Source organism: Lagopus muta, chromosome 5 (genome assembly GCF_023343835.1).
Source record: "Lagopus muta isolate bLagMut1 chromosome 5, bLagMut1 primary, whole genome shotgun sequence".
NCBI lineage: Eukaryota > Metazoa > Chordata > Aves > Galliformes > Phasianidae > Lagopus > Lagopus muta.
Window position 1 is genome coordinate 45,846,515 of NC_064437.1, and position 27,113 is coordinate 45,873,627.

The window sequence follows — 27,113 nt, forward strand, 5'->3', positions numbered from 1 at the left end:
CCAATGCCATGGGGTGAATCTGGTTTGCAGTGGGCTGGTTTTCCACCTCTCTTCCATATGTGGTCTGCAGAAATTAGGGTGATCTTCTAGTGAGGGGGGAGAAGAAATGATTTTCTTTGCAAGCTCTTGGTAAGGCAGGGGTCAAAACCTGGATTTCTTTTCATCATTCTCCTAATGCAGTTAAGGTCTGTTGGATTTTTATGGTTCTGTGAGCTCCTGCCTACAATGTCTTCAAGCCCAACCTTTGACTGCTCTAATGGGCATGCAAAATTTGGTTTTTTTTTTTTTTTCCTGTTTCCTACTGGGAATAACTGCCGTTAGATCAGAGAGAGAAAAACAAAAATTGCAACTCTGTGTTTATTGCTGAAATTTTTAGATAGCGAGTTGTTTGCCCCTAGTGTTGAATTGACTGTGCCACTAATGCCTGGAACAGGAGTGGAATACCCGTGCTGTGCCAAAGACTACTGATCAGTAAAGACCAAAAAGGGGATCTTTGCGGGGCCGGAGCTCTTTTTCAGGTCACAAGCTGGGCTGTGATCCGATGCTGTCCAGGACGGGATGGGAGCTCCTGCAGAGCACGCAGAGGAGCCCAGCCCAACCCAGCCCAGCCTGACCTTTTGCTGCTCTGCACTGGGGCTGCAAGGCTGGGGTTGCCGCCTGGAGCAGTCGCACAGGGAGCACACTTTCTGTCTGCAAGCTGTGCTTGAGTTTGCCTGTTTTGTTGCCCTGGAGACAGAACAGTGCAGAATGCTTCACCCTGACCAGAAATAGTTTGCTGTACCTTGTGACCGGAGTGCTGTACTCCTCCTCTGGTCTCTGGCCAGGCTGCATGGTGCTGGAGGGACGGGCTGTGGGGTGATGACCTCTTGTCACAAGTTCTGCTGTGTCTGCTGCCCTGCCCGCTCCCCTCCCTCTGTGAGAGGGTGTAGGATTGCAGGGGAGCAATTGCTCTTGATTTACATCTCCCATGGCATTTTGATGGTTATGTCATTCTGTTTGAGCCTCACTCCTGTCAGCTGTCTGTCCTGGCTGTCACGGCCCAGTGGCTGAGCAGCACGTGGTACATCTTACCTCTCCTTCCCCTTTGCTCAGCTGTTTTTGCTGTCTGCTTCCCCGTGCCCTTGTGCTCAGGAACAGATTCCCAGCAAGTGTAATTGCACACGAGGGCAACGTGATCTGAGTGAGGGAAGGATCCCCTTTTGTAGGGGTTCCAAGTAGAGCTGGGAGGGCAAGAAGGGGATTTGCAAGACCCAGGCATGTGAGAGAGTTACAGATAGTTTATCTTAAACTGTGGTCCTGCTGTGAGAACCTGGCCCGGGTGCAGAGTGTGCAGCACAGTCTGTTACCTTGCAACTACTTTCTAAAACCTCATTTGCAAAATACTGCAAAAAGAGGAGCCAAGGCACCCCCGGCAATGCAGGCGAGAAAGCGCTTGCACTGCACCAGGGCCTTGGGAGTGTGGATTCTCTCCAGGCTTTCCTCCTGCCTGCTACTTTATTGGAGTGGTTCTGGCATGGAGCTGTGAAATATATGCAACAACAACAATAATTTCCAGGACTGAGAAGAAGGGAGAGATGAAAAGAGTCATTTACCTTCCCCCCTCCCAGAACAGTAGCAGATGAGGATGTAAGCACATCTCAGCCCATATAAAATATTAATTGGGACATTTTCTACAGTTCAGCAATGGGAAAGAAGATGGAAATCCTGCAGTGCCCTGAGCTGCTATTCCCAGCCTGGGAAAGAAGTGTTCTTAGCTGAGATATCTGCCTTGGTCTCCCTCTTCTGCTCGTGATGAGAACAGTTGCCCAAAGCTTTTCTGTGCAAAGGAAAGGGAGGACCATACAGAGACTGCGGAGCTGCGTGGACTATTCTCAGTGCAGAGCAGTGGGTCTTTGTTTACGTGGATCTCTAGTGAGATTCCTGTAAATCAGAGGATGCTGCACTTGTAGTAGTCATCTGCTGAGCAGCCCAACCAGCCAAGTGTCTTGCTTACTCCTGTGGAAAAAAGGGTGCCCCACAGGGAATGCAAAGAAGGTGCATTTTCAACTCTGTATGCTGAAGACCTGCAGGAGGAGAAATGTCAGTAGAGCGCAGGGATGGCTGCTTTCCCTTGCTGTGTTTGTTTGCTGGCTGGGGAAGGGCAGTCAGTCCTCCCTCTTTCTGTACATATCTGCATCCCCAAAGATTGAGAGCTCAGGAGCTTCTGGGGCTGCCCTGGAGATTTGCCTCCCTCAGCTCCTTGCAGTGAAGTTGTGCTCATCTGATGTGTGTGTTTCATTTGCAAGGATGGGGCTTTGAAAAGCCAGGACTCGATCATTGCTGTAATGAAAAATCTATCTGAGCCTCAGCAGCTAAAGATCCCCTGCTTCTTGGCTAAGATGAGCGGAGTTGCCTTAGCTCTCTCTCCTTTCCTTGCACTCATGCATGTTATGTTTCTGGGGAGGAGAAACCATTTTCTGCTCTCTTTGATATGTTATTCTTTAATCCAGATGACGGTCCTGCTGAAACTGATGTTGCCTTTGGGCTGGAATAAGCATACTTAGCATTTGGGCAGGAATTCTTGCCTGGAGAACTGGAAGTGCTTGATCAGCATTTCATCAGTGACTCCATCCGTGGGTACTGAAATATGGTTACCTTTACGGTTCATCGGAGCTGGCAGCATTCCCTACTTCATGTGTTGGCTGTGTGCAGCAGTACCTGTGTATTTCTCCCTCCTGCTTCCTTTCTTCCCTGATGTTTCTCTGGGCTGGCAGCAGGTCCCTCTCATTTTCTGTGAGCTGTTTCTTCAGAGACTGTTCTCCAGCTTTGGAGAAGGGGATAAGTCTCAAAAGCCCTGGAACTGGTTTCATGTGTTCGTGCATCTGATGGAAGAGTAGTACCTTTGTGTTGCTGCTACTGTTCACTTGGAATCCAAGCAGGGAATATCTCTTTATTGCTTTAACCCTTTACTGGAAGCAGAGGTCCTTTGCAGCCTCATCTACAGGCACCTGATTGGCTGTTACAACTGCGAGATTTTGGGAGATGGTTGTGTTCCAGCAATTCCCAGTCTCATCCATGCTTCTGGACATCAGCTGGGTCACTGTGTTCCTTTCTTTGTTGAAAATGAGCAAGAGCCTAGTTCAGAATTGTGGAGCTGAATACCTTGTTTCTTTCTCTTTCAGATCACCAGAAACTGGAACGTGAAGCTCGAATCTGCCGACTTCTAAAGCATCCGAATATTGGTAAACATCCAAAGATACTCCGTGCACTGGTATCCGTGGGCTATTCTGTATGTGATGAAGAAGCAATTTCCACTAGCTCAGGATGTCACAAAATGCAAAGTAGCACCATAGCAGCAGCTTTTCAGCAGAAAGAACTGTTGAATTTGAGTGCAATTGTAGAGATAGGGCATGAGGAGGAGTAGTAACCACCTTCTACAGTAATTTGCAGTGATGAATATACTAGCCAGTACGTTTATTGCTTGAAAATATTCAGGATGACTAAAACTTTTGTTACTAGCCTAGTTACTGGGATTTGTTTGCCCTGTAAAGCTTGTTGCACTTAGTTTAGTAGGTGATGTTGATTTTTATTTGGGACTTTAACTTTCACCAGCTTTATTTTTATCTGTTCTTATATTTTCTTGTCAGACCTCTCACACATTAAATGTTGTGCCCGAGAGAATATCCATTTTTACAAGTAAACCCCACTGAAAACAGAAACATGGCACTTTCCTACTTTGGTTCTACAGCTGGTTCTCCATTTGTAATGAGTAACGATGTGACTGCTCTGTTGTGGTTTGGAAAAGCGTTTGGGGGAATGTCAGTGGTTCATGCATTTTCTACACAGCATTTTTTTTTTTTTTTTTGTCTTCCTAGAAAGAACAGTTTTTTTTCTTTATTTTAAGATGAAAGGGTCTAGTCATTCTGAACTCAGTGGGTGGTTGTAAATAGAAATAAAGGAATTAAGGAAATAGAAATAAGGGATAAAGGAATTATTTTATGCCTACAGCAAAGAGTTGAAATGTGTTGAAAAGACCTCTGAAGGCTGTATCGTCTATTCAGCAGTTATTTGACAACCTTACCTGGTTAATGCTAGGCTTATTCCATAGCCTCTAGTGGTAATCTTTCAAATATTTAGTTCTTCTATTAGACTTTAGAAAAAAACATACTTTGCTACTGTTGTTTCTATTTCTATCCAGTGTATATGTAGAAAGTAGTTTTTCTTTCCTCTAACTATCTTACATATTTGAAGACTGTTATCATGTCTCTTTCTAGCCTTCTACTTCTTCAGACTAAACAAACCCAGTTCTTTCAGTCTTTTCTCATACGTCATATTTTCTAGACCTCTAGTCTTTTTTTCTTTCCTTTTTCCCTCTCTCCCTTGGACTCTGTCCAGTGGCTTCATATCTATCTTGAAATGTGTTGCCTGAAAAAAGATATCAGAACCCAACTAAGACCGTGTCAGTGTTGACTACAAGGGGAAGAATTGCTTTACCTGTCACATCAAAATTATTCTTTTGGCAAATTTTGTTGGTTGATGGAAGTTTAAGGATATTGTTGATGCACATTTGTTTTCTGACACATTGTTGCATCAGACTACTTTCTGCGGATCTGGCAAGCAAAGAATTTTTCCATCTTGTATAAATGAGGATTCTTATCAAAGTGGCTATTTCATTTATCCTAATTAAAATAAGTACTAGGAAGTGTACTGCGTAGGTTCTCTTCAGGTTTGTCAAGACCATTTTGATTTACTTTCTGATGAACTTTCTGTTATATGTTTGCAATTTGTACAGTAATGTATTTAATAAAAATGCCATATATTGCACGATATAGATAATTAATTGAACTGTTGAATACTGATGGGCTCTGAACAAACTCTTGAAGGTGTTGATATGTTTTTCCAATTTGACAGTAGCAATTTTGAGTGTCTCTTCTCAGTGACTTCTATACACATTGTATCCAGCATTAGCTTACACTTTTTTTTATAATTACTTTTGGACATAGCACATTGGATGCTGTCAGAAGCCTTTCTGAAGTCTAGATACTACATGCATTGTTGCTTCCGCATTCCATGGACTTGTTATGCTGTCATAGAAGGAAATTGTGTTGGAAGCTGAATTGCAGCATGCCCTCTTGTTTTGCTGTGACACAAACCTCTTGTGAGTCTAGGGCAGAGGACTGTGAGTCACAGCCCTGTGAGGTGCTTTTCTCTCCTCCCTGCATATAGAATATGAAGCAAACCTGTTGAATTTATTTGCTGCCACACAGTTGACTCTGGTGTGATGGTTCCAGACTGCTACATGCTGACTGTAACACCCCTACTTTGAAAAATAAATGTTTATTTGGCCATGAGGTAATGGTGATATTTCTGTTTGTTGTTACTCTTTGTGAAGTGACTGCTTTCTAAGTTACTCTTGCATACCTTCACTGAACTTCAGCCTTAATTATAGGCTCTTGCTCTGTAAGTGGGTGTTTTCTTGTCTTTAGATGTGTATTATGGCCAAGGTAATCACAGAGGAGTAATCCTTCAAAGAGCTGAGTGTTGCAGTGTGGTTATTCCTTGATCCAGAAAACATTTCCGTCTATAGACAGAAGAAAGTTGTCCTGAGGCAATTTTCTGATTTCCAAAGCCATGTTTGTTGTACATACCATGTTTTCATTGGGAGCCATACTGCCACTACAAACGGTATGTCAGACTTCATTTCAGTAGAAGGACTTAATTCCTTAGCTTTCAACTTGCATTTTTGATTCTCCTGACAACATTCTAGAGTATTTAGTGTCCAGAGGAACCCTGTTCCAGCCACACTCACCAAATTACAGCCAAATTGGTTTGACATCAATCCACTTTCTGTTCTAAAGGGAAAATGGTTGCATCCATTACTCAGGATATGAGAGTGTCAGAAAGAGGCAGAAAGCAGCACTGTTAAAACCTTGCTGTCTGTAAGCAGATAAAATGCTTGTGGAAGTTGGCAAGAGTCATGACTGCATGGGGAATTCCACTTGTCCTTAAACAACATACTATTTCAATGATTCACGTATCTATAAATCTTGTGGGCATTTGACATGAATGTATTTGGGGACATGTAGAAGAGTGAGTGAACGATCTGGTGCTCTCTTCTCTCGGTCCCTGCTTTGCAGGAAAGAAGGATGTTTCTCCAGGCATGCTCGCAGCTCTGCCCCTTCATTTGCAGATGTTTCCCCAGTTGTGCCACTGAAACCTGTGCTTTTAAGATAAAATAGGCTTCACAATGTTTTCTTTTTGCTGTAGAGCTAAACTTGCAGTGTTTTGAATGTTACCACTTTCTTATTGGAGCAGCAGCTCTTTTGGTCTCTTAGAATTAAACTTAATTTTGGTTGGCCTGAGTATTTGATCTTTTAAGTCCTCTAATTGAGCAACTACCTGTGGATTCTCTTGTGGATAATTTAGGTTTTTGCCTTTTGCTACACAGCAACTACCAGAGTAGCAACAGAGCTGAGAACCCCAATGTCTTGCAGCTGTCTTGTTCCACATACATGGGAAGTGCTTGGTTCTGAGTGTGACCTTTCCTGCTGCAGAACTCTCAAAGCAATGATGCAGCATTTGATAATTCTTATTCATAGGTCTGAAAACTGTTTTCTAGCATTCCTGTGTTTGTCCATCCTGTCGTTAAATGTTCCCCTTCTACTTTTAAATTTTCTTACTTATGCCAGCCTAAATATGTCCCTCCTCTTTGGACCTGTCACTGGATGAGCTGTACTGCTTCTTAGATGTTTTTAAATCAACCGTACAAAAGTAGTTCTTGAATATCTTTTGTTTATAGCTCAAACTGAGCAGTTTGTTATTTTTACCTTCTTTGTGTCAGTTATTGTGTCCTAGCTCATGGCAGCCTTGCTGTGAAGAATTGCATGCACTTAGCTCTGGAATAACAAAAATACATATTTTAAGAGAGGCTGATAGTAGCCAAATGACAAAGCCAAATTCTTTTTCTGATTTCTGCCTCTGTATCCTTTTCTGAGCTGCTTCAGAGTTAATTTCTTTGAAGGAATTTATAGCAGTGGTGAAATGCTGTCCTCAGCATCTACTGGAATTACTGCTTTTTCAGGTTTTTCCTACTTCTGATTTTTTTCTCCAGAATATACTTGCAGTTCAGTTCTTTAAATTTTTCACTTCTATCTTCTGGCTTCTTTAAGAATAAACTGTGGTTCTGGACAATTCCTTATTTAACATATGGAAAACATAGCAGAGAAATCTCCTGTGAATTAGCTGATTTTGTTTTCACCCAGTTCAGTTTTATTTCCTTTGAAAATGATCTCTCCTAGTACCTCTGTCTTGTGGGAGTGATTTTCATGGATGATTATTTAACAGCACACAGTTCATCTTTGCTTAAGTAAAGGTGATGATCAAGGTGTGAGTTGCTTCAAGAAGGGTTTTGTGCTTCTTTGTGCAGCTCATTGTAGAATATCACGATGCTCATAACTACTGGAGTAGGAAATGGGGTGCATTGGTCATGCAGACCCAGTGTTGGGATTATCTCAGCCCCCACCAAGGTTCACTCGTGCATCACCTTGAGGACCTCTAGCTGAGCAGGCCCTCATTTCCGCCATCCCCTTGCTGCTTGGGATGCATGCTTAGCACCTTTTCTTAACAGGAGATCTGAATTGCTTGCTTAGTGAACAAGAGAATGCTGTAGGCTGTGTTTTGCTGTAAACAGCAGATTTCCCTGTTTTCGTTTGGCGGCAGACATCCAGGCTGCTCCCCTATGGAAGCACAGTGGTTTCCATGTGGGATAACAGTTCTGGATGGTCATGTCTGCACTGTTATCAGGAGAGTAGGAAATATTCCTGCTAATGAACTCTTTTGGATCACATCATGTTTGAGTAAGACATAATAAATGTCATGTATCATGCACTGAACTTCAGCCTTTCAGTGCAGATGTTGCAAAATGAAAAAAAAAAAGTTTAGTTGGCATTGAAATGTTTAAAAAAATACTTTGTGTGCTTTCATTATTACTTTTACATTTTACCTCTGCAGAAGGACCAGTTTCTCAGCAGGAAAGATACTGTCCTCTGTGCAGCTTCTTCCTAGGCTGTGGATTGCTGTGCTTGACCTTACTTTTTAGGGTCTGAGTGTTTTTCAAGAACAGTGAAGAAAAAAAAATACATCCCAGTGATATTTTGTGCTCCTCGAGACTGTCCCTTGTCTCTCCTTGCAGAGCCTGCAGCAGCCTGCTTCTACCTGAACAGAGCTGTGTTAACAAGCTCTTCTTTTTTATTTTCCAAAGCTCTGAAACTGCAATTGGTGTGAAATGCTGTGGGTCTGGGGAGCTGGCAAGCCGGTATATATCCAGCATCCTGTTACCTCTCTGTGTCAGATTTGGAGGCAGAAGGAAGGAAAGAATCCCTGATCCTGATGGTCTGGTTAACACCAGCACGCAATGTCCTGTTAGCTAACTGTCCTGCTGCTGTTAGTTACTGCTCTAACAAAGCTGGTCATTAGCTGCTGGAACAGATGATTTCTAGAGGATTATTTGCATTACACAACTTAATGTTCTTTAATAGCAAATTTTTAATTAAAAGGAGAGTCCTTTTGGAAGCAGCCTGAGCAGCTGCAGCTGAATTCTGCATGTTTAATGTAATTAGAGAAACAGCTGGGGTGGGAGCTCAGCACCCAGCTCCCAGGCAGTCACAGTCTTATGGTGGCTCCTCGTGGGACAGGCGTCCTGGGAGCTGTGAACTGTGCTGGGAGCATCCTGGCATACAGCCAGGCTGGGAGGCGGTGGGACAATTCCTGAGCAGGCTCTCAGGCTGGTGAGCAGCTGGGGAAGTGGGCTGTGGGTTGGAGCTGGAGCCATCTGCGTCAGCTCACTTGTCGCTTGTGCTGCCACAGACGATGGTGCTCAGTTTGCAGTCTGCTGGGCCGTGTGTATTTGTATCTGTAGTTCCAGCATTTCCTGGCACATTGGAGAGGGCATCAGGCAAGGCATCTTTGGTAAAGGGCATCAGGCAGGTTTTAGCCTCCAGTATTATTTTGCTTCTTCTGACATATTCTTTTTGTAATATGCCCCACGTGGTGTCTCTTTGCATGATACAGGCAAACATTTGTCTGGGAAGTGCTGAAAAGTGAAGCTTGGCTGCTTCTAATGAGGCTTATTAGAAGGCTGACCTTCTAATAGCATTGTTCAGTCCAGAAGATCCTAGAGTACTTTTGAGTTTGCAATGCTAAGACTACATAAAAGAGTTAGAGCATTTCTATTACCATAAGGAGACAACCAGAAGTCTTGGTTGCCTTGTTTTGGCTCTGCTGCATGTACTGCAACAAAGGCAACTTAATTGGAGAATTCCAAGCGTTACATAATCCCAGTACATGAGATATATTGGTGCAGCGTGGCCAATAGCATGTTATATTTTCCCGTTGAATTCAAAGGATTTAAACTCTAGGTTCAGCAGTGAAGTTGACCCTTTCCTCTTGCTGAGCACTATCGCTAAGGACAGGCAGGGACCATTGGTGTATAGGAGCAAGTAGGTTTCATGTTAAATTTTCCTAAGCAGAGATTAATAATTGCGAAGATAGAAGGAATCATCCTGTGAAATTATTCTTCTGCTTGTGTATTTCTTTGCCTTGTGCTGTGACTTCAGTAACTGTTCTGTTTTGTAGAGCAAACCTTGCAGCAGTTTGACAAAGACCACCCTGCCTTATAAAGGAGGCTTATCTTGGGCTTGTGTGGCAGGCATGAATGCTCTGGGCATTGAAACAAGAGTAAAACAATGATAAAACTGGGCACACTGGGCAGAGCAAAGGGAAGATGTGGATCAAGTCAGCTAGCTATCATCCGTGCTTGTGACTTGGGTATCGATTTGCTTTCTAAATATGACCCTTTGAAAATAAGATGCCTGTTGCCCTTCCTTGTCTTTTTGTATTTCTGTTGTATAGGTGAACTTTTATAAAACGGAAAGATTCTTCTGATTCCTTTGTGGTATGCTTCAACTTCTGTATTCACAGTCTTGCTTTGTGTGATGCAGCAGCAAATGACATTGGTTGTTAGGCTGATACAGTCTGTTTTGTTTGAGGTTTTTCTTATTATGATCAGATGCTTTGTACTATGCTTAGGCCTCAGGGAGCTGCAGCTGCCCCTACAGAGTCATGTAATTCAAGAATGGCAAGGGGATGAAGACATGAGTTTTTGAGGAAAAGGGTAGTTTGCTGTCACTGCTTCTGTGTTGTCAACTATTTTCCTAAGAGGCCAGCTCTGTGGATGTTTCTTCCTGTACTGGTAATGGCAATTTATGTAGGATGAGAGCTGTAGTTTGATGGGTTGAGACTTGAAAGGAAACAGGAAAGAGAAGAATGCTTAAACCAGTGAGAGAGGTTGTGCCTTGTATGTAGGTGGTGGCACACAGCAGCTCTTAAACAGTGCAGTATTACAGGTGTGCATTTAAAACTGAAGGGACAGTGGTAGCAATCTCCTTATGCCAAGTGGAGTACTACTGTGGTACCAGCTTCAGGACTGTATATGAGGAAAGCTATGCTATTTCTGCATTCTTATTTAAAAACAGAACAAAACAAAACAAAACGGCCCCCCATAAACTGTAACTGATTCTGCTTCTTTGGTTAGCAGTTGTCCTGGCATTGCTAACTAGTGCTGTGGTTTTTATTTGCTATTTCTGAAGTTATCTGTAAGACTTCAGTCTTACAAAACTGATGTGCCTGTGAACTGTATGAGCCTTTTGCTTGATGTGAATGGGACTTTTTTTTCTGTGCTCTGACTAAAACCTTGGGTGAAGTCTTTCACCATATCCTGTAACTGACTTAGTGCCTTGTTGTCTGACTTGCTTCTGTTTTCTTTCTTACTCCACTCTCCTTGTCTGTGCTTGCTAACCTTTGCAGTAAGTTCTTTCATCCATCAAAGACTTTTGGCGTGGGAATAGTCATAAGGTGACCATGAGTGTAGTTGGTGTTGGCAGGGACTGATTTTCTACATCTGCAAAAATTCCTGTGGTAAGAGTGTTTCACTAGGAAGAAAATATGATTTGAATTGCTGCTTCTGGGTGACAAAATCGGCTAATGGAAATCAACTGCATCGTATTCTGGTGAATAGAGTAAGGTCAGGTTCCTTTGGCAAGTACTGGGCTTCTGTATAGTTTATTCATCTTTTGGGAGACCCTGTGTTTCTATTGTGCAATTTCCTTGTTGCTGTGACTTGCAGCTCTCTGTGGTGTGTGCATCTGTTAGCCTGGTGTACCAGGCATGGATGTTCCTGCTCCTGTGGTGGGAGAAAGAAAATGGGTCTTTGACATTTTGGAGGAAAAGAATAGCTGGATTAGTTCTTTTATTAATTCTTCATTTTATAGGCGGTCAATTTTCATTATTCCTTTTTACCCTCTTCTAGCACCTACATACGATTACACTTTTCACCCTGTCATGTCAGTAGGTTACACAGGTATGAGCAGGACTCTGCTTAGCTGGTTGAAGCTGAGCTTAAGGTAATAACGAAGACATCAGATGGTGCTTCAGGAGCAGCACCTGTGGAACAAATGGTATCTACTTTGCCTGGGAAATTATATGAAATGGAGAGCACTCGGTGCTCAGGTCCTTTAACCCCCCCCACCCTTGGAAGCTGCCATGTGAGAGCCCACGGCCTGTCATGGTGTGGAGGGTCCTCATGGCCGAGGCTGAAGCAGCAGGCCCTGCACTGCCTGCAAGATGGAGATGTCAGATGGTATCTGATGGTTTTGTATCTCCATGATGAATGTCAAAACAATGTGGATCTTCTGTCTGAGCCAAATTGGAGGGGAGGCCAAGGAACATTTTAAGTGCATTCATTCTTGACGTGAGGTAAAGGTGGTGGAGTTGCTTCTGACTATGTGCTGTTTCCTGGGCTGCCTGAATGCTTTTGGAAAAGGCTGTGTTGTTATAAATGGATAGTTCACAAAGCCTTTGGGAGCAGAGCACTTCAACACGTGTGTCAGTAGTGCAACTCCTGGCACAAGGGTGACTGCCATGTCCTTGCAGGGTAGGAAAGCCAGCTGTGAGTCTACAGGTGGGCCAGTGGACAACGTGTTAGCTCTGGATGCTCTAGTAACTGGATGCTCTCTCACCTCCACCCCTGGGCATTGCTTTCACCTCTTCCCTTCAGTGTCAGTGTGAAGCAGGTATGGGCTAAAATTGAACGTCATGAGAGTTTTGGCCTATTCAGACTTGTCTTTCTGAGCCCATCTCATCGTTGCTCTCTTTCACAGTTTAAGCCTGATATTTTAAGCTGTTGCTAATTATTTCTTTGCAGGGTGATGGTGCCCACTGCCTTCATTCCTATTGCTTCTGTGCTGTTCCAGTGTTATTGTGAGCTTTGTTACCTAGGCAGATTAAATCCCGTGCAAGTTTTGTTCAGCATTGCTCTGGATGGTTGCGAGGAAGCAGCTCCCTTGTTAAGTTAATGGCCTGCATCCTGCCCCTGTGGTCTGCTCTATTCTTTTGCTGTGCAGCCTTAGGGTGATGTATGGCACTGGTATTTATGAGCCAATAAATACAATTCTCTGTTCTCCTGTCATAGTTCCCCACCTAAGTATACAAACAGTGTTTTACTGTCCTTGAAGGCTCTTTCTGCTGCCTCTGCCAGTCTTTGCCAGCTGACTTGCTGCTTCCTTCCTCTTTCAAAATGCATCTGACAAAATCACTTTCCTCAGGACAAATAAATATTACCGAAAAACTCTTTCATATTTTATATTTGGTTGCAGTTTGCTGTCTGCATCTTGGTGTCAGAGTTCACTGTTTCTCCCTTCTACCTACAGAGGTGTTTGCTGCTCCTGGCTGCAGCTCAGCCCACTGGTGGCTGTCCTCCTCCACTGTTGGGATCTCATTTGTGCTGCTGCTCTCTGATTCACTGCTTCTGACAGCACTTTGCTGACCTTTCAGGTGCCAGAGGGTGGAGAATGCTTTCTGGCATACTGAGTGTTACCTGACATGACCTTATTAGCACATTCAGCTTTCCTTGAAGTTTCGCCATCTGTTCCTTCTTCCCTTTTTATAAGGTTTCTGCACAGGCTTTTGCCTGTGTCCTGGGCATTAGCTCTCGTTTATGTAGTTGCCTTTTGCGTATACATCAAACAATTTTGTGCATTGCAGTGAAAATCTCTTGGCATTGGAGTGAAAACCTGCCCTATGCTGAGAATCCAAGTGTTTGTTTTAGTCACTTTATGTCTTGTTCCCAGCCTTCAATGGAAATGTTTCCTCTTAGGAGATACCTTTCTCTGTATTTTTTGTAATGTCACCTCTGCTGGATTCTGCCAAGTGCTCAGGGGGGCAAGTCCTTGTATAAACTCAAAGTTGTATTACAATGAAGTTATTACAAAACTGACTAAAGCTTGGAAGATATTTTTATTTTAGTCATTTATTTTACTGCCTATTATTTGAGATATTTATTTCTTAAAGGTGCTACATCTCTGTTTTCAGCAGAGGAAACAGTTTTATGTCAAATACCTGCAGTATTGTTCCCTTAACTGTACTTGCTGGTTTGCAGTCTTATGCCTTGTGGAGTACTGCTCCCAAACCTCTTCAATGAAAAGAAATGCTGAGGAGAGGAAGTTGGTCAAAGGACAAGCCTGGAGAGCTTGCAAATTATGGCAGGGAAAAAATGCTGGAGCATGCAGGAAAGAAGAATACAATCCTATTAGGAAAGGTGTAGGAAGTTGTCTCTACACTTTTATGCTACTCTTAATTTTGTGTTGTGGGTGTTTGCATGCACATGTTGCAAGAAGAATAAGAAGAGAGCATTGAGAAAATTTGCGGTTGTTTCCTGAGATGGGAGCAGGTGCCAAGTGCTTGTTTGAAACATTTCCAAGATGATGATGGTAACTGACGTCATGGACCAATAAAAGGTGCAAACTGACCTCTTGATGCTGGCAAAGAGATAATCATTGTGTTGGGAGAAGCCAAGACAGGTCACTCGTGTTTCATGTTTTACATGGAAAAGAGTGGAAGACAGGGAAGGGATGCAAAGGTACTGCTATAGTGACAGAACAAGGTAACTATCCTGTTTTCGTAGAGATGAGAACAGTAATGTTACTTCAGTCAATACTCAATTGCACAGATATTGCGGTGGCTGAGACTCACTCCAGGCCCATCTAGTTGTGTGAATCAATAGGGAAATCCTGTAGGTGGAATCATGTAAATAAGGTAACCAAGCTGTCCTAGTCTGGGTGTGGCAGTTTAAGGACTGAGTCAAGTAGGACTGCTAGTTAGTGACTCTGATTGGCAAGGAAAAGAGTGAAGTTTTTCAGCAGGAGAGAAAAGCTAAAAGGAGGACATAGAGATATGAGAAACTGAGCTCTTAATTTTGTTATTGCTCTAAAAGCAAAACCTACAGTTAGAATTAATCCAAGAAACGTAAAAGAAAGCAAGGCTTTAATTCAGACAGGAGGAAATGGCACTGGAAGAGAAATTCATTTCTATTGTGGATGTAGTCATTATCACTATTTACTACTTGTAACTTGGGGGAAGGACTTCAGGGCCCCAGAGATCTCAGAGTATCCGGGGCAGCCCATTGTAGATGCAACCTCAGCCCTGATGGTGAAGAGGATGAGAAAAGGGAAAAGGTGGAAGTTAATTTAGGCAACAAGAGGGGATGTGTAAGTAGGTTGAGGGAGGATTAAATTTTAAGGACAACTGTGGTCATTTATGCCCTTAGTAACAAATAGATTAGAAAAATAAAACAAAAGCGAGCTTGAATTTTAGGTAATGATTGGGGGTATAAGTTGGAATGGAGTCAGGAAAAGGAAGTAAAAGGAAGAAACAGGCCTCATTGAACTTTACAGATAAAAGGTAGAAGGGAGATGGATAGCATCAATGTGCAGATGAGTTTACAAATGGATTTTGGCATTTTTTATTTGTATTGTTTTTGGTTGGAGATTCTGAAAAGGGCTTGGGGAAAATAAGAATGATTGAGGAAAGACTGCAAAGTGTGAGCATGGAAGAAAGAGTGAGTAGATGTGAAAGGAGAGTAGAGAAGTTTTAGAGGAGAACGAATGGTCAAAGAAATTCAGAGTTTGTTTTGGCGCTGGGGTGAGGTGGGTGTATGTGAAGGACACCCATCTGTTCCTTTGAGATAAGCAAGGGAAATAGGTCACTAACTGAGCACACAAAATGAAGGGCATAGGGAATTAATGGGCTGAGTTGAGGGAGAGCTTGTCTGTGTGGCTAGGCTTGATTTTTGAAGTGTCATATTTGCTGCATGCTCTGTAAATCGCCATTTCTTGATTATGTTTTGCAGTGCGGCTCCATGACAGTATTTCAGAAGAAGGCTTCCATTACCTCGTCTTTGATCTGTGAGTGTCTTTCTTCAGCTTTGATGCTTCATCAACGTTACAGACACGTGGATGGTTGAGTAGGAGCAGAATAAGAAACACCTGAATTCTCTCTTTCTCTTCCAAGCTCTGCACAAAACAGCACGTTACAAAAAATCGTTGACTATTTGGTAGGGGATAGACCAGGAAAACTCCTGGCAGCAGATACAAGTGTGGGATGGCAATCAGTGGCTACCTGTGACTTTTGTCCCTGAGGCAGTTTGCAGGGATCAAAGGAATGTTGGTCTGCCCAAATGTAATATTTGCTGAGCCCTGTAGAAATGCGTGGACATTTTTGCTCAGTGCATTGAGAGTGTTCTGTGAGCTGCCAATGCTGGTGCTGTGGCTGTGGAGCTGCCCTTATCCTTCCATACCACAGATCCCTGTGGAGGCTGCTCAGCACAGGCTGCAGCAGGATTGTAGGGAAAGGATGTGAACGCAGAGGCAGTACAAGTCCCATACAGCCTTCTGGCTCGGCTTGGTCAGCTAGGCTTGGACAGGCTCTGTAACAACCTTTATTTTATACTCCAGGGTTACTGGTGGGGAGCTATTTGAAGATATTGTTGCCAGAGAGTACTACAGTGAAGCAGATGCCAGGTAAGACTGTTTCCAGATCCTTCTGTGTGTGCCATGTGTGTTGGCAAGCGGGATGAATTTCCTGACTGATGTTCTGTGCATGGCTTTGTTCTGCAACTCTTGCTCCCTATCTGGAAAAAGCAATTCCTCTTTCTGCCATTAGAATAAACTATTGTCACCGACCAGCCTGACTCACTGCAGCTCCAGCTCTTGCTGCCTGCAGACGCTGCTGCTGTGGTGTGTTCTTTGCTGGGAGCTCTGTTGCTAGTGGCTTTGTCTGCCTGACCTTCCTGGTGACTGGTGACAGGGTGTCCTTAGTGAGTAACACAGGGGAGAGCTGTCCTCTGGCTGTGGGAAAGCTCTGCCTGCTTGGTCTCTGCCCTCCTGCAGGGCTTCCAGTGACATGCTGCTGCTTTTGGGCAGACCTGTTCAAGTTGCCTTTGTTTAGGTAATGGTTTTACAGGAGTGGGAGGGAAAGAAGGGCTTTAAAGGCTACGATTCTATGAAAGCTCTCTGATGGTATGCTGTCTGTTGCAGTGAAAAAAATGGCATAACATGTGCCTTTCTACTTTAATATTGAAAAGATTTCAAGCTGTGCCCTTCCTTATTCTGAGCATTCCCCCTTTCTTCCATGTTGAGCTTCCTGAAACAGACTGTGCTTGTCTCTTTGCTGTTAACGCAGAGTAATTTGCACAGTAATAGCTGAGGATGCCTCTGAACCATCTGTCTGTTGGCCAGGGAGAACCTGGAAACAAAGCTGGGTTCAGGCAGCTCCTGTTCTGCTATAGCAGGCCTTAAGAATGGCCTGATGATGATATTTCATCATTACTTATTCTGTATCTTTGTCCACATCCCATACTACCTCTTGCTAGGGCATGAATTAAGAGAGCCATGGGAGGAGAGGGATAAGAAGGGGGCAGTGAATGTTGCTGCAAAGTGAGTTTGGCAGGTAGTACTTTGAGGAAGCCCGTCCCACAGTGGTAAGCACACCAGCTTGGATAGAAGCAGCACTACAGAGAGAGCAAGCCTTTCCTGAATGTAAGGAAGGAAAGTGTATGGCATGTTTGTACACTTGCGCAGCCCATGGGTGCTTATTTGCTTTCCATGTACACTTACAACCACTTTCTTCTGGGCATTACATGATGCTTTTAAATGCGGTGTTGCACCACACGCTCAGCTGGGGAGCTGTCTGCTTATGGGCAAGGCCAACGGGCTCATCACTGGTGGAACTCCTGGAGGATCTGAAAGCTCTGTAGAGGTTTTCACTGGGGTGTACATGGGGATTGTAGGCATGGCACCTCAAACAGATGTGCAGTCACTTGACTTGTTCCACCTTGATGTTGGGAAGTTCAGAGTTTATCATCAGCCTCCCCACTGCCCCTCTTGCCAGTGCCTGTTCTCTGAAGTGATGAAGAGCTGACTGTGACTAACACTGCTCAGGAAAATATTGGCTGTGCTGGAGGAGACGGAGAAGCTATATGAGCCTTCCTGGGGGTGCTCAGCCTTCTGACTTTAAGTTGGACAAGACTCACAGTGCCCATAAGATGACAGAATGAAACTCCTCCTCCCTTTCTCCCCCCATGCTGAGCTGAATTCCAGAGCAGGCTGGGAGAGCGAGGGAGTGAGGTCCGTGCCAATCTGCCGCACTTGGCTCGCCTGGGACACCTCACACTTTTGCCATTTTTGGCCAGAAAATCTCTCTCACTCAGACTCAGCTCTGTTCTAATTATACATTTTTGTTTTGGGAGCAAGCAGATATTCATGGACTCCAACCCTGAGGCTTGTGCTGCCAGCTTTGGGGAGGCAGGGGTAACATACATAGGGCTTCATCTCTCCCCTTCCTTCTCTTAATCTCTTCCCATCTTTTCCAATAGACAATTTCCTTTTACTGAGGTATTTTTAATTTGTTCCCCTGAGATGAACAGAATTTGGTGAGGAGACAGTGAGCTCACAAACACAACCTATTTGAGTTACCCACGCCTGGGTGCTTACTGCCCAGCCATGCAGGCTGCCAAAATGCCCACTTCTTGCAGCAGACACTCTAAGAGCTCAGTAAATTTGTGACGGAATAGATTGCTTCAACCAGAAATCTCTTCCGTGGTTGTTTTGCACTGTTCTAATATGTCAGGTATAAATGTGGGGTTGCTTTTTTCCTTTGTGATTACAGCAAAGAGAGTGACAGAGGCGTCAGTTTTCTGTGGGCTGGGGCAGTGCAGCACACTGTGTTCAACAGAGGCTGAGTCTGCTTTTCAGATTGCTAACCTCTTAAGTGGGATCTGTACTTAAAAGGCACCCGGTAAGCGGGTGTGTACACACACACTGTGTATGTAAAGTGCTTGAGATGCTGCTTTTAAAGCTTTGCAAACTGGCAGGCACCCAGGAGTCTTCATCCTGAACTTACTGGAGGAGTTTGCTGCTTTCTAAAGTTTATTCTGTGCTTGGAGTAGCCCCGTTCGGTGTTTCCTGGAGCACTGGGCCGTGCATGTCCAGTCTCAGCTGCTCTTTGCAGCTACCTGTGTGCCTCAGTTCCCTGTGCAGGGTGGGTGTTACTGGTTAGGGGAGCAAGTGGGATGCTTAGCACAGTGAGAAGGGAGAAGGAGACAATGACAGGCAGGCGAGAGGCTCTGTGGTCCTGCTGTAGCTAGGATGTCTAGCATCCTATTGCTGAGTGGGAGGGAGCGTGAAGTGGTGACAGCGCTGAGCTGCGGCATCCGGTGGGCACAACCGAGGGATTCAGCCTGGAGCTCTCAGCTCTCCATAGTACAAATATAAAAGCTGGGGAAACATTCTGGGATAGGGTGCCAAATGTGTGTATACACATGTGTAACTCTGTGTGTCTCTCCCTTTATCTTGCAGCCACTGTATTCATCAGATACTGGAGAGTGTGAATCACATTCACCAGCATGATATCGTGCACAGGGATTTGAAGGTAATATTTCCTCCGTGCCACAGAGGCTGAGGAGCAGCCAGGGCACCACTGGAAGAGGCAAGACAGGAATTATGTTGCCAGCTGGCAGGGCCTTGGCTTTTGTATTTCTTTATTTGTTTGCTTGTTTTCATTTTGTTTCCCTTTACTATAGTTGGGCACAGTTGTTCCCGAAGCACAAATTCACTCCTTCAGATTTTTCTAGAGGGTGTACTAAGGAAGTTTTCTTTCTTCATGAACTTTGTCAGCTCTCAGCATCTCTGGAGGCAGCTCCTGGATGGGGTAGCTTTGGTATCAGACAGCAGTGGACTTTCAGAGAAGTTTGGGTAGGATTCATTATAATGAAGGACACTTTCTAGTTTGCTGTTGAAGAGATCTCTAGAGACCTGGGGCATTCTCTGTTCAATCTGCCAGGATGAGTTTGTCTACACAGAACATATATATTTTTATTCTTCACTGTTGCCAAACACATGGTATTGGGCTAGGACAGAGATGCACAGCAAGAGTTTTTCATGTCATTTCTTTCTTCTCTCATCAGTAGAAGCTTTTAATCAAAAAACAAAACTGCTGGCTAGTAGAACAATGAGTAAATCAGCTGTCTGCCACAGTCTGACACATTTATAGACCCAGAGCCCCCATGCTGGAGTTACTTAAAATTCCCTTCACACGTGGTGCTAGCAGTACTGGGAGCTGAGCAGATTTCAGAGCAAAGAGGCTTGTGCCAGAAGGTCTACCTGTCCTGCAGCATTCTCTTTGTAAAGTGGGGTGGTGATGACCACCAGTGGTCCAGTGAAATTAATGCAGGATGACACGTGCTACTAGTGTTGGTTTTGGATTGTTATACAGCACATAACAGGTATAAAAATATTTTGACAGTCACAGAATGATTGAGGTTGGAAGGGACTACTTGGGATCATCTAGTCCAACTCTCCTGCTTCAAGCAGAGTCACCTAGAGCACACTGTAAAGAAAGAAGTAAAAAACATTGCAAGCTTAGTGACAGTGTTCTGCTACATCCTGTATTAAGTGAAAGGTGTTCCTGCCTACAGCAGGGAGGTTGGAAGTAGATCTTTATGGTATCTTTCAACCCAAACCAATGTTTTCATCTAGTGGGCAGATAGTAGCTCTTAGTATTTCTGTCAGACTCCCATGAAACTCTCTTCGCTTTCTGATTCAGAGCACTTTGGAAAGTGGTCTAGTGTGGAAGGACTGCTCTGAATTTAGAGCTGGTACCCGCCCATGAGAAGGGCAACTTCCAAGAGGCACTATTGCCCAAAATTAGGGCTTCTATGAAAATAGGTGGTGTTTTCTAGTGCAAGATGCTGCAAGTTTTCTTTTGTATATTGTGCATCACCTATTTTGCTTCCCGAGTTTTGTGTTAGTTGTTAACTTGTTTAAAACAAGACACTCCACACAGTACTTAATATGTTTCTTCTGTTGCTTCCTCCAATTCACTGAAGCTATCCAGGCCCGAGGATTATCCATTCCTTTTAGAATAAATGATCCCATGCTCCTTATTTAATGTTATAGCTCTTTGCCAGAAGCTTGGCCTTTTAGGATCAGCATATAATAACTGCAGAACTTGCTTCGTGTGAAGTTGTCTCTTGCACCTTTTGTAAACTGTTCTTCTGGCTGTTATTCTCTAAAAGAACTTTGAATATCAAACTACCCATAGGGACAAGACAGTAAGAAATTGAGGAATGCATTCCTTCCTTACAAAAATTGTGTGGAGCCTGAGGCGATCCATGTGTTGGCAAACATGCATGGATGATAAACACTGTTAGCCTTGCAGTGTTTGTAGCTGTAGTTTAGAGGGAAATGATGCTTAGCTGGCACAAGCCTGACCTAAATTTCAGTGTTTCAGGCCAAGCCAAGGTGTGACCTGAAGTTGGGAGTGATTTTCAGAATACTTCACTGGTCTACTGCTGTAAGGACTTGTTTATACTGGTAGATTTTCACAGCTTAAATAACACAGGCTTTTCCACATAGTGAAAAAACGGTGCCACCAAAGTTTATTGAGAACCAGTTCCCCTTTTTTCCACGTCATTCATGGTAAGGGCTGTGATAGGCAAAGCTTTCTTCCTTTCTTTCAGAGCAAAAGCAAGGAACATGTCCAGTACTTTTAAGGATGTGAATGAGCATAGCATCTCCTTCCTGTCAGGCAGAACAGGGATGGACTGTTTCAGGGGGATGAAAATAGTGGGCAGGATGCAAAAAGCCAGCTTCACTGGATTTGTGAAACTAAGATGATGTCTCATTTCTGTATTTCCAGGCTTCCATCTGTCTTGGTTAAAAACTCAAGTTGATATGAATTGCACAAATGATCAGAAGGGAATAAGATGTGAAATGACATTTGTCATTCCTTGTCTCTGTTGTGTTTCCTGCTGATCTGTAATAGCTACCACCTTACAGGCTTTGAGGTTTCAATTAGTCTGTTGTAACTAGCTGATGTGGTGCTGCAGAGAAAGCTGCTGACTGTCTCAGTACAATTCTTGAAGCTGTAGTGAGACTTCTGCTGAAGTCTTCCACTGGAACATGACAGAATTATGACCCAAATGAGATTCACATGATGGGAAGTAGTAGTCTGTCTCACATTTCTGGCACCTGGGGCAAGTGACATGGTTGCACATAGTACAGGTGACAGTGGCAGTAGCATGGCAGCATATTTAACACTACTGTATGTAAGAATTTGTAGCATGAAAGTAGCAGTATACAAGAGCACTCGCTTGTTGTTGCCAATTTGAGGCTTTTTCTGTAAGGGATGAAAGCTACTGACTATCTAGATGATGCCATCCCACATTACGACTCTGTATTTGGCAGACCCTATTAGCATCATATTTACTTTTCCAGTGCCTTGAGGACTGTATAACGTTCATGGGGTGAAACATCACTGTAGATTGTATCTTCTGCATCCCATTCTCCTCCCTTGCTCCACATTACTTTCTGCAGGGATGACAAAAACAAATTTTGGATTCTGTGCTTCAGGAACTGTGCTGTCAGTGCCCTCTGGTGTCAGCATGTAATGTATGGGCTGGACTGGGAGAGGCTCCAACTCCTATAGAGAATTTGTATTAGATTTGAAGATTTTCTGCCACTCTAGGTCAAGGCCATTTGTTGCTGTTTCTCTGCTTTCATCTGAACAGCTTAAGTACGTGCCTGCTGTCAACAGATTGCATTTAATGATATGAATACAAGGATAGGAGGTTTTAATGAGGATATCAGTCTTTCATTCTTATCCCCACCCTTTTTTTCTTTTCCCTTCTTCTCCCCAGCCTGAGAATTTGCTACTGGCAAGTAAATGTAAAGGTGCTGCTGTCAAACTGGCTGACTTCGGACTGGCTATTGAAGTGCAGGGAGAGCAGCAGGCCTGGTTTGGTAAGAATGTTTGAGGTTTCTCACTTCTGCTCACACCTTTACTGATTCAGTTGCTTCCACCTCTCAGTTTTTCAGTATTCTCTCTTAGCTCTTCCAGCATGCTTGCATGCATTTAGCATAGCTACTTCCAGCATCCCAGTCTTTAGGTCCTCTGCTGAGGCATGAGCCTCTGTGCAATAGAGGAAAGACATAGTGACAGAAAAAAATGTCTATGTATTCCTCCATTTTTCTTGTTATTGTTTAGTAGATGCTAGCGTCAGAGGTGAATGCAACTGCTAAGTTTAGACCCTGATCCAAACTTTCCTATGACTTAGGAGTGCAGAGATCTGGAATTTTGTTTGGTCACTTTACAGAAATGCACTTGAACTGGCCTTCTCAGGCACATTTGGATCTTTGCTGTATCTTTGTTTAGGTAAAACATAATTAGAAATGAGACCTTCTCAGGCTTAACATCAGCTCTGAGACTCTGCAGTGCTGTGGAGATTCTGGAGAGGCAGCTACTTCTCCTGATCTGCCCGCACCATTTGGTTATGGGATATTTCCCATCTGTGTCTAGCGTTCTCCAACTCCACACTATACATGTAACTCTGATGTGAGGCATATGAGATATACAGTGTATGACTTTGTGCCCAGCTAGCTGCCATGCTCCCTCCCTCTTTTATGTTTTTCTGCTCTTCCTGCAATAGATAGATGCTCATCCTCATGTGGTTTTCTTTCTTTCTCTTTTTTGTTTTTTTTGTCTCTTTCTGTTGTTCTATCTAGAGGTAGCTTTGGCAAACCTGGGGTTGGGGATGATAGGTTTTGAAAATTACGAATACTGGATTTTATGATATGGTAAAATATTATTCTGCTTGAGGACTGTACTTTATGTCATCCATTCCCTGGCAGGGTTTGCTGGCACTCCAGGCTACCTCTCCCCTGAAGTCTTAAGAAAAGATCCTTATGGAAAACCAGTCGATATATGGGCATGTGGTAAGATTCTGTCCAAATATTTTATACTTACACCACCTTTTCAAATATAGGAGCAATTCCTTACAGCCTATTGCTGGGAGGGTGTGCAGTGCTCCTTGTTGGGTGGAGAGATGAAGACACTTGAGAATAAGCACCTTGTGTAGATGGAATTACTGCTTGAGCCTAAACTCCTTTGATTCTGGCTCCTAATTCTTTCCTCAGGCCATCGATCAGATGCATGAAACTTTAGATAGGGCTGTTCTGTGCTTTGCAGAGTCAGTTGTTTTTAGCCCACTGCAGCAGTTTCCTATCACACTAACTGTGTAGAAAATGAAATACTGAACAGAGGTGTAAATGTATCTGAGACTGATAAGTTTAGAGACAGGTGATATCTGTGTTGCCTGACGTGGACTGTATGGTTCTCTGCAGGCTAGGAGTGATAGTTTTATCAATGATGTTTTTATCCCAAGACCACCGTGCACAGCAAGCATCTAAAAAGTGATTTCCTTCCTAAAAAGTCCCCTGTTGCACAGCAGCCCCAGGGGATGTGACTTCATTTATCGTGAAAGCAGCTGGGAGTTGTGGCTCACCAGCCAAGATAATGGGGGAGGAGGGTAAAGGACATCATGCACCTGTTCTAGCTCCTGATGGCTGCGATTAGGAACTGAACATGAAGTGCCGAGATGAGATTCAAAAGACAAGAAGTTTGTACTGTCTTAGTACCTTGGAGAACTAAATATGATGACAAGTGAAGATCTAGAGTAGTCATTGCCTTGGGGACTGTCAAGAGGGAAGGTAGATGGGCTGAAGGAGTAATTGGCATATTAGCCTAACCAGAGTGTATCTGTGTCTCTCCCTCCCAGGAGTGATTCTGTACATATTACTAGTGGGGTACCCTCCCTTTTGGGATGAAGATCAGCACAAACTCTATCAGCAGATCAAAGCCGGAGCCTATGACGTAAGGGCACTTTCTTGCTGAGTACCTGCATGGGTGTAGAAGCCATATCCAAAACATGGCATTATCTTGGCGTCCAGCAGCAGGCCCCAAGCTACTGTGCAAAATGATGTTTGGCGTGTTCATACATCTCGTCTTCTCTGCCTGGGATACAGTCCTGTTTGGGGCTACTGAGAGGATATGTGGACAGCATCGCAGAGGGCATCAAGGCATTGTTGGTCATTAGGGAAATGCAGAGCTGGAAATGGAGATGGTGGGCAATGGTGTTTTCTCCTGTGTTTGCCGTGAAGTGCTGAACATGTAGGCAATGTTAAGGTTTAAGGAGAGCAAAAGGAAGGTAGAGTGAAGAAACCTGTCTTAATCAAGGCCCAGTTAAAAGAATTGGGAACTGTTCTGTAGAATTATAGCTTACATTAGGGCCTCCTGTCTTCTCTGTGGTGCAGTGGAGTTTATTCCAGCAGTGGAATATGTGGAGCCTGGTGAGAAGACTTGACTGGCAAGAACCTTTGGAGGAGTGTTTTTGTGGAGGGATTAGTGTGTTGGGTTGGAGGCTGTAGTGAAAACCAGGCACTTCTGGAATAGTTCTCAGAGAACAGCAGAACTGAGGTGTAAGAGGTGCCTGAAGGAAAGAAATAGGAAAGAGTTTAGCACTGGGGAGCAAAGATTATGTAGAATATGGTCTAGACATAGCAGTTTGAATGTGGTATGTAAGTTCTTCCACATGAAGAGAGGCTTGGGAGGAGAAAAGGAATTCCTAGAAATATTAGCCTGCAGACGTGAGTACTGCAGAGGCAGCGGGGGATTTCATTTTGTTGGGCTACCTTGGGGCTTAGATGGGGGAGTTGAGGTTCTGCTGGACCTCAGCTACCTCTCAGATTCTGGGCCTGAGACCGTGAGAGCTGCTATACTGGTGAGAATAAAGATCTGCCTTACCCTGTGTCCTGGCTCAATGGCTTCCTGAGAGAGAAGAAAGTGATGTCTTCGTATTTGATAGCTTTAAATGGATGTGTGTTTGTCTCTTGCCTTCCTGCCCCTTTTGTTGCTGTGTTCTTTCTGTGTTGCTTGTTCTCATTTGAAGTGATTTTTCACTAATTATGTAGATGGGGATTTTCAAAGCACTTCAGGGATTAAATGGCCAACACTTTCAGTAGATCTTGAGGAGTGAATTGCCTGATCCCTGTGCCTCCAATACTTTATCACTTATTGCTTTTGAATTCTCATCTAGAATGAAGAGAGTACAGTAGATTCTTCCCCTTATCTGTGTGGCAGAAAACAGCTCAAGTTTTACTAGTGCATACTCCCTGATGTCCTTACCCCCCAGCACTGGACTTTTATCTCTTACCTGTGGAGGCACTGACAATTGTAAATTGGACCTTGTGCTGTTGGAGAGGGGTTTTGAAAGACATTGTTATGAATATTTCAGGGTTGGAGTGTGTGGGAAGTGTCCTGGTTGATAGCTATTATCATTTTTGAGCCTCCTTCAGTGTTTTCAGGGCGAGTTGTGTAATATTTTGCTGATTTCTGAGAATGCAGAAGTAAGCTTGATAAACAGATCAGATATGAGTGCATTTTCATGATCCAAATGAGCAACATATAAGATGCAGGAGAAAAGAAATGAGATAAACTTTTTCTGAATGTTGTAGTACTGTAAGAAAGTTGTCTCAGGATAGATCAGTCTTCTCCTCCCTGCTTCCTCTTTAAAGACTGGGAACATTTAGCCCAACAGCTGTTATCTTTGTAGTCTCAAGTTCATCCGTGTTTGAACAGTAGATTCGTAAGAGTGAGACTTACCACATGTTGTATTAGCATGCTGTCATCTGTAGCACATGCAAGAATCTGGAGGATGGTGTAAACATAATTCCTGGAATCATAGGAGAGGAATCACACCCCCTCCTCAATGACCAGCAGCTAAAACTGTTTGAGATAATTTTCTTTGTTCCCATGCTTCTGTGTTCCTCTCCCCTATAGCATTTCTCTTGCTCCCTAAGTAATGTGTTTTCTTTTGTATGATAGATGCTTGCAAACAACTTGCCAATGCATTTCTAAGCCTAAGAGGCTGATATTGCTCCAGTATATTGTGCTTTATGGTAGGGAAGATATACGTGATAGGATTTTTGTGTCAGCGGTTATCGCTTTCTTGGAGCTTTGGTACTTTGGTACTATTTGGTTACGTTTGTGACTTTTGTATATGCTGTTACAGCTTCTTTGCATGTTGGAGAAAGAGCAAGGTAGGATAAAAGGACGTAGTGCCTGTCTTTATGTCAGAACTCTGTCAAAAATACCTATGACTTTACTTTGACTGTTGAGTATGAAAGAAGTTCAGAGGTACGAGTGATGATACACCTGCCTGTGTCTGATGAATGATACAGGTATGTCCTACTGTCTGGTATAATTCATTTGCTGGATTCATTCAGCATGAGTTTTTCCAAAATTTATGGTTTTCTGCAAATATATAGCCCTGGTATTAAAAGGGCAAAAGCTGGAGTTCAGTTGTGTAGAAGAGAGAATCTCTTCTGCTAGTAGGAGAGGATATTTTCAGTTCATCATCTTTTCTTTCTTCCTCTTTCAGTTCCCATCACCTGAGTGGGACACTGTGACTCCTGAAGCAAAGAATTTGATCAACCAGATGCTGACAATAAACCCAGCAAAGCGCATCACAGCTGACCAGGCTCTCAAACATCCATGGGTCTGCGTGAGTGTTTTTCTCTGTTACACTTTGATTTGTAGTTTACCCTGAACTGACACGTCAAGAAGACTTAGCTGCAGAGGAGCTTAGAATATTATAAATCTATCAGATTGTGATTTTTGGAGGCTGACCTTCAACAAACCAACTTTGTCATGCTGTGGTGCTTTTATTGCCATTGTAGGAAAAAATGAATGCCTCTTTCTTTTACAAGTCTTGTGAATGCCAGTAGTTTGTTTTTCTCCATATCTCCAATTCCAATACATATAATCCTAAAATGTCAGATGCATCAGGCAAAATATTTTAGGATTATTTTCTTCTTCATCTTAAACTTCAGTTTATTGCACTGCATATT

At 43.5% G+C, this 27,113-nt stretch overlaps 1 protein-coding gene across 29 annotated transcripts in view; it reads left to right on the plus strand.

Annotated features, from left to right (window-relative positions):
• LOC125693507 (calcium/calmodulin-dependent protein kinase type II subunit gamma) overlaps positions 1-27,113 on the plus strand; it is a 761,290-nt gene that overhangs the window by 696,701 nt on the left and 37,476 nt on the right. For 17 of the 29 annotated variants that reach the window (XM_048945555.1, XM_048945554.1, XM_048945553.1 and 14 more), the window contains 6 exons: positions 15,825-15,890; positions 18,726-18,798; positions 22,067-22,169; positions 23,058-23,141; positions 23,984-24,078; positions 26,645-26,767. In XM_048945555.1, coding sequence (XP_048801512.1) covers positions 15,825-15,890; positions 18,726-18,798; positions 22,067-22,169; positions 23,058-23,141; positions 23,984-24,078; positions 26,645-26,767 — 544 coding nt within the window. Of the gene's footprint in view, positions 1-3,161; positions 3,222-15,220; positions 15,276-15,824; positions 15,891-18,725; positions 18,799-22,066; positions 22,170-23,057; positions 23,142-23,983; positions 24,079-26,644; positions 26,768-27,113 lie in introns of all 29 variants that reach the window. The other 12 variants (XM_048945559.1, XM_048945585.1, XM_048945561.1 and 9 more) reach the window with 1 other exon arrangement.